This window comes from Rosa rugosa, chromosome 1, assembly GCF_958449725.1.
Source record: "Rosa rugosa chromosome 1, drRosRugo1.1, whole genome shotgun sequence".
NCBI lineage: Eukaryota > Viridiplantae > Streptophyta > Magnoliopsida > Rosales > Rosaceae > Rosa > Rosa rugosa.
The window spans coordinates 10227995-10240957 of record NC_084820.1 but is presented as its reverse complement, the minus strand read 5'-3'; the positions used below and the strand labels follow the sequence as shown (position 1 = coordinate 10240957).

The window sequence follows — 12963 nt, the reverse complement described above, 5'->3', positions numbered from 1 at the left end:
GAAGTTAGTCTACCCCGGTATCAAATTAGTGTATTATATATATCTTTTATATATCGATACATTAATATACTGTAGACGCACCCTTATTTTATGTATTTATAATTTTTGCAAATTTTACTTGTCTTCTTGTAATTTAAAGTCTTTACCAAGTTGTAATTTTAGGAATTATGGAATATGAACAATAAATCCAAGTATCAGCTGGAATCATGATTTTTGGTTTGGCAGATGGATATATAAATTTTACTGATTTATATTCTCTTTTGGATGTCGTCAATGAAGGATGGTTTGGCAGATTGATTTGCAACCTGATATTTTCCACGGCAGAAGTTTATGTTAGGAAGACTATGATATCTGATGGATCACATCCTCGATTGTAGACCTGTCTACTAGGTAGCAACTAGCACGATATGGTAACACAAATATATCTGATGTAAAAGTTTGCTCTGTCTACCAAATTAAACTCTTCAACCTAAGTTCTACAATCTTACCTCTCATACTGCTTGAGTTCGACAAGTCTTCTCGATCGGGCTGATTTTGATTGCCTCGTGGGACATGATGATGAGATTAGCTCAGGGCAACAAAAAGAGGCTATGTAACAACAACCAATGTTCAGAAGACCAATCAAGACATTTTGGTTGCTTGTGAGTCTTGAAGAAAACTTAAAAGAGGGGAAAATGGGATACACTATTGTTGAAATTTCTTTTTAAGAAAAGTCCTTTGAAGTGGGGTAGTACTACTAGTACTCTTCCAAATCCATTCCAACCAACCTATGCCTTCTCATCAATGGTGACAGCTGAGGTGGTTGGAGTAGTAGAATTTGCAGGCTTAACCAACCTCATCAACTCCACATATAAGAAATCTCCATGATTAGATTTAATCATTTCTTCAAGTACAAGCCAGATAAGCTCCAACTACGGAAAGTTGATCCCTGTGGATTTGGTGAGCTCAATCTTTTCAAATCTACTAATCAAATGTTTCAAAACGAGAAGAAAAAAAATTTACAATAAAATATAGCTAGACACGTGTTATGAGATTCATGTATTTAGAATGTTGATGTTCTAGTATCACCCTGAATTTATACGATAAGTAGTTACAATATATACAATAAGATATAAATATATGTAAATTATGAAATTTTAAACATAATAATAATAGAAGACATGTCATCGATCATAACAAATTGACATCATCACATGTAAATTACAATTTACGAAATTACAAACACAAAAATAAAATCGTTAAAATACATACGAAGAGTTGGACGAATCAACATTCCTAAATTGGGGAGTCTTATCCTTCAAAATCCACAAAGGAATATATAAGATGATGAAACACCACAAATATTTCATCCCCCCAAGGAGTTAGATCCGGCCCGATCCAACAATAAACCCGGAACTTCCTCGCGATCATCGCGCAGAAAAAAAAAAAAAGAAAAAAAAAGGGGAAAAGGAGCCCCAATTTTTTTTTTTGTTGGCGAATAATCCGTTTCGCTAAAACGAACGCTTCCAGCGGCAAAAAAATTTCGCGGCCAAAAAAAAAAAAAAAGCTCCGAACTTTTGTGTTTGTTTCTCTTTCTTTGATCTCCAACTCCAACCACATTTTCAATTTAGCTTCCCACAAAATCCCCCATCTCTCTTTTTCTCTCTCTGTTCCAAATTTAGGGTTAGGGTTTCGATCATCGTCTCTGAGATTGGGTGCTGGGTTTCGATCGCACAGATGTGTAGTTGAAGCAGCGGAGGAAGGAGGAGGAGGAGAGCAAGAAGAAGAAGATCGGGTCCTCAGGTGAAGATCTGGGGCTTGGGTTTCTTTCTACTTTGGGAAAGTGAGAGCCGGAAATCGAAAATGAGCGCGTCCAGGTTCATAAAGTGTGTGACTGTTGGCGACGGAGCTGTGGGCAAGACGTGTCTGCTTATCTCCTACACCAGCAACACCTTCCCCACCGTGAGTTTCAACCCCCATTGCCCTTTTTTTTGTTCTTCTTCTTTCTGGTTCTTTAATTTTCAGATTTTCTTGGGGTTGTGATACGTGGGAAGGTTTTTGGTGATTAAATTGAGTGAAAGTTTTGTTTGGTTATTTGGAAATGGAAAGGAATTTTTGGTAGTTTTTTTATTGGTGGATTTTTTTTGTTGAAATTAGCTTCCTTTTGAGGTGAATCTTCTTTTTTAAGTTGTTGGGTTTCTTTAGCTCGATCTTGGTAATGAGATGAATTGAAATTGCATTAATTTTGACGTATTTTTGTAATGTTTTATCAGTAGTTTAATCTTTGTAGCGAGGCTCAATTGGTTTAGGCTAAATTTGGGAGAGCATAGTTGAAATTGGATTAAATTTGGTCAAAAGGAATTTTCTTTGGATGGGGAGCTCAGCATCTCCATTTTGAATGTTATGAAGATAGTGATGGTGTGTGTTTTCATTCTTAGTGATTGTGTTTCGTTGAGATCCTGTAGTTTGTGCTGTTGATCTTAATTCATCCATGTTTGTGTTGTATCTGGAATCAAGTTGTTCATAAGAAGTGCAATGTTCTTTTCATGGTTTTTGGTTTTTTTTTTTTTTTTTTTTGCCCTTGTGTTTTCATTTTGCAACACCCATTTCACCTCTTAGACATAGATATTAGATTTTCACACTTTCTGGCTAATTTGTTCGAACTTTCCTAGTTCATGCAACGGTGTTGTGATTGCATATTCTGAAAGTTGAATATGGAGTAAGAGAATGTTTCCTAATGTTGTACTTTTGGTGACTCTTTTCTTTTGCATCTTGGTGGCAAACAGGATTACGTGCCTACTGTTTTCGACAATTTTAGTGCAAACGTGGTTGTCAATGGGAGCACTGTTAACCTTGGGTTGTGGGATACAGCTGGTAAAATGCACTTTAGTTTAGTTGTTTTGTTCTGTATTTTTCCTTCCCCACCCTGATTTTCTAGTCCTGAATTTGTATTATGTGGAACAGGACAGGAGGACTATAATAGATTAAGACCCTTGAGTTATCGTGGGGCTGATGTTTTTATACTGGCATTCTCCCTGATTAGCAAGGCCAGCTATGAAAATGTGTCCAAGAAGGTGAGGATGTTCTCTGTAGTATGATCATTGGCGCTCTCCCTCTATATCCTGAAATTACTCTTTAATTTTTTTCTACACACTGGTACCTCATTCGGAGGAGTAAACAGAATAATGTGCCAATAGATAATGATCATTTTTGCTTTACAATTGATGATCTGCTGATAAATTTCAAATATGTTGATTTCATTTCCAGTGGATCCCGGAATTGAAGCACTATGCGCCTGGTGTTCCAATCATTCTTGTTGGAACCAAGCTTGGTAAAGATTTATCTTTTTAAACCATTGCTTTTATGCCAAAAGGTGGATACCAGTGCTTGATCATTGTTTTCACTGTTAGATATGCCTTTTTCAATTGCTGCCATATTGGAACTTGGAAGTATATCTTTCTCTTTAGCTTGAGATGGATGCTGGGTTGGGTCCAGTATTTTGTTTTCAAGATTTTTCAATTAATGGTGATTCTAGCCACTGTGTTTAATGATTATCTTTAATCAGGACACTTCTTACTTTCTTTCTTTCATAAAACTTTTAATGAGGCAGATCTGCGGGATGACAAGCAGTTCTTTATTGACCATCCGGGTGCTGTGCCTATTACTACCGCTCAAGTAATGTTCTCGACTTGTGTATTATTTATTTCTGTACTTTGTTTCCCTTTTTATGTGAGATTTATATCTCTGCCTTTCCAGGGAGAGGAGCTCAGGAAGCTAATTGGAGCACCAGCATACATTGAGTGCAGTTCAAAAACACAGCAGGTATTTGAAATCTGAACTTGTAACTGCATTCTGTGAAGGGCTTTTTCATGCCTAGACATCTCATTTACAAATGTGGAATTGTAACTGCAGAATGTGAAAGGGGTGTTCGATGCAGCCATAAGGGTTGTCCTTCAACCTCCCAAGCAGAAGAAAAAGAAAGGGAAAGCGCAGAAGGCATGCTCCATATTGTGATTGGAAATAGGTGTAAAGAGATAATGACCATCCATTCTGCCTGTATTCCCCTCCCGCCCCCTTTCTCCCCTAATCTTTTTCCCTTTTGTCATGAAGAAGTTGGAGTCAGTCAGTTGTTCCTGTCCGACAATACTCTAGGTCTCTATGAAGCATCAGGTGGTTTGGTGTTGCATTCTTAGAATTGTTGTGATCTCTTATTGTTGAATTGTATGGTTTCCAACTTTTTCTTAACTGCGGTTTTAATTTCAGTTATGTATTAATAGGCTGGACTCCCAGTTAGGAAAACGACCTTGTTTTGCATGGACACGGTTTATATTTATTACTATTGTTGTGGTTGAAGGCTTGGGTGTAAGTATATGGGTCCTTTACCCTTTCGTTTTTGGGCCTGGCCTTGTTACAGAGCCTCAAACTCTCATAGTGTTGTTGGATAGTAGGGGAAGAACGGTAGTAGAGACTAAAATTTACAGATCAGCTGATATTTACATGTGTTATACTGTGGGCTCTGTAAAGAAAACCCAACCCTACAAACGAGAACTTCCAAAATGGGTGAGCTTGTAGATGAGGTTTAGTAATATTCAAGATTCTAAAGTTTGAAACTCTTCCGTGCCCTAGTAGGTTGGGGTCGAAGTGACAAAATTTTACAGGATATTCCCTTAAGCTTGATGCCGATTTTCATGTGTGGTGAGGGATGTGCATATGGTACCAACTACCTAGTTTTGGCTCAAATGGTTTAGAAAACTTGAAGATCAGTAGACGCACTAATTTAATATGATCCTCTTGCCACAGATCGTTAATCTTAAGCGAAGCATGTTGGTCTCATTCAGCTCTACGAGTTTCAACTTTCAACACTATGATTGTCCGGAATATGACACTTAAGCGAAAAAGTTATCAATCTAGTAATAACAATGGTTCATGGCTTTCGGCTCCAGTGTCCTCTTTGGGAGTGTGTAATGCACCGTTTCAAAGCTTTTAACAGTCTAGCCCTAATGAATATGAGTGAAAATACTCATAGAACGAAGACCTCATCGTGGCCCGCCTTTTAAGTTTCGAGACTATATCAAGAATGAACAAAACTAAGAGCACGGATGAGTATATTATCCTCCCCAAAAAGGGAAACAACCTCTAGATAAATGACAGTGCCTCTGCTCAGACTCAATTTATTGACCATGAAAGCTTTGTAAACTAACAGATGAAGCTCAGAGTAAAGCTAATTCGATATATGTTGTACATTGTAATAGCACAATCGGCATACAAACTTCCTAGGCAAATGACTGCTTGCACCAGTCAGAAATCTCGTTGGCCCCACTGAACAACATCAGGGGGCAAAGCATGTGTTTGATTCTCTCGACAAAACAAACAGTCAAAAGACTGAAATGAGTTCACAACCTTCGGCAAGTGAAACTTATCTACAGCTCTCAAATTAACTACATTTGTCATCCAGTCCGTCACAAGTCACACCTTGATTTGCTCATATTTTTCACCAACTGCGCCACCTTTCTGCTTCTGGAATTGAATGTACCGCATCGTGCTGGCAAAGAATGCATTTGTAGCCGACTCTGCTGGGGTTGAGTCGCTTTGCATTTCAGTAGTAATCAATTCAATCAGGCTTTGTACAGAAGCAACAGTTATCTGTGGGTTGCCCTTCTCAAAGAAATAAAGGTACCTGAAACATAATAACGTCAGACCCTACTCTATCATAGAAAAGTTGAGCTTTGGTGTACAATCAGGTTGGGAACTATTACTTGTTCAGTATTTCAACGAAGAGTGTCGCTGAACCGGTGCTACCACGGGTTGCGTTGGCCATCTGCTGGGCAGCGTTTGCAATCCTTAAAGCTCTCTTTAGGCAAATCAGTACCCTGCATAGAAGTTTGTATAAAGAACGTTAAACAACAAAAACAATAAGGAAACTAAAAGAAAACTCTAAATCCCTAAAATACTCCTAAAACAACTACAATTGCCGAAACACCATTTTCTTAAATTTACACACAATCATACTTGAAATAAGAACATAAAAGTTCAGAGAGCTTAACTTCCGGTGACATGGGAAATTAAGAAAAATGCCTTGCAGTCATCAAATGTCAAGTACAACAGGCATAAGCATGACTAATACTTATAATTACAAAAGTTAAACGCATGATAATCTCACCTTTCCCCATCCTTCATGTTCTCCTGATCGTCAACCCAGAAAAGATGCGAGCAAGCATAAACAGCTCGGCACTGATCAGGCTTCTTTAAAAGCTTTGCCGAATACTGCTCAAATTCAAGCCAGTAAGTAGGGTTATAGAAAGGACAGAAAGCCCATAAACTCATAAAGTAATGAAAATAGGATTACCCCTGTGGCTTTGTGAGTTAAAGTATCTCTGTTCTCAACACCAAATACATGCATCCTCTGGAGAGTCCCAATTATCAAATGAATTGCAGTCACCTGTGCTTTCGAATCCTATACAGCCAATGCATGCAAACAAGAAATTTAGACGGAATAGAGTCCAACAAGTGTTGTTATAATACAGTAACAAACCAAAAAGATAGTTTCCAAAGGCGAAACTTACTGAAATTTCTTCTTCATAGAGAATATATGCTTGGGTGAAGAATTCGTACGCAACAGGTTCTAAATCACAGTCATTTGCAGCCTAATCAAAACCATCGGCATTTAATCAGGGAGAACATAAGCAAGGTATTCCATTTATTTATAAACTGAAATCTCAATATACCTCAGCACATTGCAAGTACAGCCGTAAAGCTAACTCAGGAGCTGGCACATTCAACAGAGCCTCAATAGTCTGAAACAATAAGCCAGAAGAATTACAAGACAGCTTAGAAATATCAAAGTCTAAGCTCATACATAATATAAAAGCTATCCTTATTTTCACTAACAATTCACCTGAGGTTCTCACCAAAAAAAACAAAAAATTACCTGAGACAAGAGCTGAAAAATTTTCTTTGGTGTAGTCGACGCTTCTTCTCCAAAAGGATTTTCTTTATCTTCATGTCCTCCTTGCAATTGCCTGACCAACTGCACATTCAAGATAAATACCAGACACAGATTAAGACTTTGAAGAATTCCATTAATTACATGAAGAATAGATCCGAGAAAAGAAGAGAAGAAAAAGGAGAGAGGAGTGGGGGGCACATAAAGGCCATTCTCCTTTTATTTGGTACAAGCTCCAATGCTTTTGAAAGAATTCTATGAGCAATCCACAAATTTTTTACAGGACAGAACTTTGACTACAATGCTACAACAAATAACTATATGATGCTTAACTGTTTCACAATATGGGTAGATGGAAACAAACCTTTAGAGAATTAAAGACTAGGGGAGGGACAGTAAAGGGTAGGCGCTTTGGTCCTCCAGACATGATGTGCTTCCGCACAGTACCTATGATCTGCAATTATGGACAACATCAAAACCTGAACTGATGCTCTCATAAAATATGATTCAAGGATGACTCAAATAAATTTTATATTTGACGGATCAGATACTTTAAACATCTCTTCTGGATCTTCATTATGGAACATTTGAATAAGTCTCGCAACAGAATTCTGCTCCTCCTTGAAATCATCTTCATCAACCTAGAGTTGAAAGGAAAGACATATTTACCCAATTGTATTAATAACACAATAAAAAATTGGATAACTTTAGATTACACTAAGAAGCAATAAGCACATTTTTGTAGAAGCCTAAAAACGTATTTTATATCATTAGCAAATGCATGATCAGCAACATATTGATAAATCACCTCATCATGAAGAGTCCCATCCAAATCCTCGATAAGTCCTTTTATTAATTCAAACAATGCCTCGACCTATAAAAACAACAAAGAATGAATATAGAAAGAGAGCGGCATTTCATGGTATTGAGAAGCAAACTGAGAGGAAAGGAAAAACAATGAGTAACACATACCTTCTCAGCAGTTAATATATGAGTTGTATTTTTCATAATGCTTTGTATTATAACAGTTGCCATGACTTTATTTGTTCCAGTATCAAGGAATTCCATGACACGGGGATAATTTGTAAGCTTCAAAGCAGTCACAATATCATTATATTTCTCCAATGGAGCACTTAAAAGTGCAACAACTTGTTTTGTTGCCCTGCTGTCTTCAATTTTTCCTTTTCCGGAGAGCTTCTTAACAAATGACCCCTGGAGAGTAAGAAAAATAGAACAAATTTACATCTGTGCTGAGTGCTGACCATTCTTATTCAACGTCTAAAAGTATCCGATGATAAACAACCTATTGATCAATATGTACAATAACCTGAAAAGAGACCTGTATCTACCAGCACCAGGAAACTCAATTACGAGAACTAAATCTAGTATATCACACAGAGGGAAAGCAAGGGTTCATCCTTACAAAAGGAAATTCTACAATCAGTGTTGGCTAGTTGCAGCTATGGCGTATGAGTGTATGACAATCAAAATTATAGTTACCATCTATAGTTGGCTATTTGTGGCTGTGAAAGACATTATTTTCAGCTTTAACTAAATGGCACCAAAACAAGGATGGTGTGTACATATGAGTACAACACAGAAACAAGCACTACATAAAGGGAACATACCAACACTTGATCAGCATAATCAAGTCGATCCGGATGCACATGGAGAGTAAATTTAAGAAGGGATGAGTACAAAGTAACAACACCAATTACAGGCATGTCAACGTGCGCTTCAATCACCTGCGATATCAAAAAAGAGAGAACATTATCGATGGGTAGATATTTAATAATGTCACAAGATATGAATAAAAGATTATATTGAAACAGAGGAAATGGTGAAATGTGACTAAATCCAAGGATACAACCAAGTACCAGAGAGAAAGATCAACTCATTGAGATCCAAACATGTAAAGGAAAACAACAACTTCAAACTGCCATGAAGAAAAATCAAGGTGCATGACTAGGCATGAGCATCATCAAAATCCATAACACACAACAGTTGACATTGAGTGGTTCAAAATTTCAGATTCCTTTAATGTAATTTGGTTTCAGATTTGATTAAGCAATGTCGGATATTAATTTGATTTAAATTGGAAGCTGATCAGGAACTAAATAATTCAATTTGACAAAGATTTGTTATTAGTGCTTATTGACCCCTACAAACATATCCTACTGCAACTCTTTGGAGACAAACTTGGATTATAGAAGATTGAGACTCTGATCCCTCTTGTTCCTCTTCCTCTACCTTTCACCCTCTTTACTTCTCTTTTCCAAGAAAAACCAACATCAATTCACTACACCACTTACGGTAACCCATCAATCATTGTCTAGGAATCCAGGCCAAACTAAGTCAACCAGGTTCCAGTCCACCCGACTTTCATTGAAAGTAAGTCCAACTATGTTGGGTTCAGGTCGCAAATCAGTTGACCAAGCTTTGACTTCGATTGAAATCCAAGTGAGATTTGCTGAGTTCGCATTAAATTTTCTTCAATAAATAAAAGTCTGCTTAATTTATCTGTCTAGTTAATATCATCACATTGCATATTACTAGGAATGTGTCCTAAGAAATTTATTGTTATAAATGTGTGGAGGGAATTGTTTCATCACGTGAAGCTCTAATCCTTAATATTCTATCAAAATGTTGTTTCAACAAGAACCATACTAGAAGACACTACGTTTATGACTAGGCCCAAAGAAAATTCATTGATGCAACTTCTCAAATATCATTTAGCCTTTAAAACCCATTAACTATTGTTTACCCATAGTAAAACCCTACTCTGCGCTACCCAAAAATTGATTGCCAATTTATCAAACGCAAGATTTACCTTTCCAATCGCATTGCTCAGTTTAGAAAAAGCTTCTACTTGTAAGAACTCGGGCAACACTTCTATGCTTGAGGCAGCATAGTTGGAAAGCCTTTCCATTAACTGGGATAGCACTGTCTTGATATCAACAGATGGCTGCATAACAAAAATTCACATAATGTAAAAGAACAAAAAGTAATAGTAATAGTTAAATCAAAAGAAAATGATGGTGGTTACAAAATCACAAAATTTATGTAATGGGACAACATTCTTAAGCAAAATCAATATGCAGACAAAATATTTTCCGAAGTGTACACCCGTTGAAGTTCATCGAATTTAATCCTGACATGAACTTAGTTTATTTGAAACAGATGAATATAACACTCTTTGAATACATTCTAGGAGATGAAATATTCTATCTCTTTTCCTATGAAATTCTATATGTTTAGCCATGTTCTTCAAATAAGCCAGCATGTCATAACACCGACCTCTGGTGGAGTAACATAAATTCCAAGACCAAACAAATGACAAACTTCAGTGACAAATGATCTATGCAAATTACCCATGAATGCAAGCAAGACGAAAGTGTAAAATGCAATACAGTAACATTAATTATAATGAAGTCTGTCCATATGATGTTAGTTACCTGAAGTTGGGGGCAAGCACCCAACAATATATCAAGAGTTTGCAAGTGGTACTCATCAGGAAAGACTTGAATAATGCAATCCACCAAATAAAACTGTGCCAGCTCATCTTTACAATTGACAACCTGTTAAAAAAATCAAGGTGATGAATCCAACTTTTACGGTAGGCAGGTAGTCACACATCATAAGCACTAAAAAAAAAATCAAATAATAAGATAGAGAAAAAGACATCAATCAGACCTGCTCCAGGACTCTGGGAAGCACGGTCTCTTTGTACAAATCCAGATCAACACCTTCTATCTGACTGAGAACATGCAGGTTTTTACCAACCTAAAGGGACAAGAGAGAAGCCTTCGGTAAGTGTACACTGTATACGTGCACAATATTTTGCAGTGAAATCAACCAGTTATCAGTTAGTGACATTACAAGATCACGTAGCTCGCTCCTTTCTTTCTCCCGTCTCTCCTTTTCCCTAGCAGGCCCCTGCAGACCACAAAGGTCGAGAGCAAGCCTCAACTCAGGATCAGCTAAGAGTATGAATGATTCACAAGCACTACAACACCTGCATGACCAGAAATCATGCCCTCATGACATATTTTACCTTCAAGACATGCAAGCATTGTGGTACCCATGCATGTCTAAACCTGAGAGCGATCACAGAAGTATCAACCAACCTGATGTTGCATCCGCACCCAAAGCTTGTTCATCTCAGTGAAGTTTTGGAGAACAAACTCAACAGCATCCCTGACAGTATCCGCATCCCTGCACAAGTCAAGGAGTATCAACAAATCAAGTCCATCACATTCATGTTACCTAACACACTAACAAGCTAACTATAATGAGTATCAGATTTCCTTACCCTTCATACTCCGACCCAATATCAGGCAACTTATCCCTACTGACTTGAGAAAGGTAACTCCTTAAAAAGAGCCCACGTACAGGATTCTGAATGCCACGCGACATTTCCACAAGATCTTTCAGGACATCCTTAGCAGGAGCTTCCTTAGATTTGATGTAAACAGATCCTACTGTACACAGTAGATATCTGACAGAGAACATGAAATTCAGATATAAGACCACGGAAATGCTATAGCTACTTTTTTTTTTCCTTTCTCTTATCAACGCTATGACTTGTTAGTTACAATAAAACTCAGTTACTATTCACCCACTTATTTTCTCCCATTCTATTTATCCCGCTGTCTAAGCTCCATCACCACAGTAACTTTCCATCTACTTGCTTACTATAGATGTGTCCATTACAGTCAAAGAAATACAGAGAAACGACAACCGTCACAAATCAACCAACTCCCGCAGAACTAAACTACATAGAGATCGATAACCGATAAAACAATCAATGGTACTTCCTGTTTAAAAGTCATGGGTCATATTTATAACTTACAAGCATCACTACTAGCCGGTTTTCAACTTGTATCATATTAACCGAACTTAAAACTATCAGAAATACAGTATGTGAAGAAATAAGATCAGAATATCAATATAGTGAGGCCGAGCATTAGCCTCTTATCGAAATAAGTTAAACAAATGATAAATGTGCAACTGAAGATTAACATGTAAGTAAAGGCTTTTACGAAATTGAGACTTACAATCTGGGCAATATGTTACCAGCATGCTGCACAAGCTCATACAGATCAATAATAGAGCAACCGCGCCGAGCCTCCTCCTTGAAGAACATCTCCAGTTTCCTCAATTCATCAAACGCACGCATATCTGACGCATCATCATCATCGAAAACCACACAAATCAGATGAGCAAACACATTATGCAACACGAAGCAGAGACAGTTTGCTTAATCTCACTAGATCGAAGATGAGGAAGAGTGAAACTTACAGAGCTCGTAGTATTTGTGAGGCGAAAGCTTGGAGGTGCGGAGCTCCGATAGCATCTGAGCCGAGTACTTGAGAGCGTCCCTGAGATTGTTGGAGTCCTGAAGAGAAAGAAATTAGGGTTTGTGAGGCGAGAGAAACGAGGTGTGGAATTTGAGAGGTAAGAGAATTGAAAAGGTTTGGTGGGAGTTTACCAGCGCGCGATGCATGTAGAAGGCATTCTGTTGAAGGCCGGCGATTCCGGCGGCCAGGTACTTCTCTTCGTCTTCAACTCCGTCGGAGATCATCGTCTTCTTTCTTTCTCGGTCTCGGTCTGGGTCACTCTTTCTCTCTCTCTCTCCTCTGTCACCGCGAGATTGCGTTTTGGAGTATTTGACCAGTCTGGGTTTTGGCCCCAACCGCACTTCTATAGTTCTATACTTCTATTTGGACTGTGCAATTTGGCTCCCGACCCGGTTTTGATGGGTCGGTCACTTTCTTTATCCGGGTCGCTAAATGCCCATTCGGGTTTTCATCTCCTACTCAAATGCTATAGCTGAGGCATTGTTTGGTTCACACTTCACCGAAAGGAAAGTAATTTTTTGGTCTTTTCCGTAAGAACGGAAATAAAATATTCTAAGAACTTTCAATTCTGATTGTGTAGGGGTCTTCTTCTACCTTCCCCTCAAAAAAAAAAAAAAAAAAAAAAAAAAAAAAAAAAACTTTCAATTCTGATGTTTGGTAACATAAGAAAAGTTACCAGAA

The 12963-nt window shown here is 37.8% G+C and overlaps 2 protein-coding genes across 2 annotated transcripts; one reads left to right on the top strand and one right to left on the bottom strand.

Moving 5' to 3' along the window:
• The first annotated feature begins 1467 nt into the window (after positions 1-1467).
• On the top strand, positions 1468-4332 carry LOC133716538 (rac-like GTP-binding protein ARAC1). The gene is made up of 7 exons (XM_062143243.1): positions 1468-1941; positions 2766-2853; positions 2944-3053; positions 3247-3310; positions 3590-3654; positions 3736-3801; positions 3892-4332. Exons 1-7 carry the CDS (start codon positions 1843-1845, stop codon positions 3991-3993), a joined length of 594 nt encoding a protein of 197 aa, XP_061999227.1. The 5' UTR covers positions 1468-1842; the 3' UTR covers positions 3994-4332.
• An 857-nt stretch (positions 4333-5189) lies between these two features.
• Positions 5190-12619, bottom strand: LOC133716475 (vacuolar protein sorting-associated protein 35A-like). Its single transcript, XM_062143185.1, has 21 exons — positions 12414-12619; positions 12224-12320; positions 11980-12103; positions 11235-11420; positions 11050-11137; positions 10802-10858; positions 10616-10705; positions 10378-10500; positions 9753-9887; positions 8551-8667; positions 7895-8134; positions 7731-7796; positions 7474-7563; positions 7287-7376; positions 6908-7006; positions 6705-6773; positions 6543-6623; positions 6326-6433; positions 6140-6243; positions 5736-5849; positions 5190-5656 (listed from the first exon to the last, which is right to left on the bottom strand). The coding sequence occupies exons 1-21, from the start codon at positions 12504-12506 to the stop codon at positions 5446-5448; spliced, it is 2382 nt and encodes a 793-aa protein (XP_061999169.1). The 5' UTR covers positions 12507-12619; the 3' UTR covers positions 5190-5445.
• Between the last annotated feature and the right edge of the window lie 344 nt (positions 12620-12963).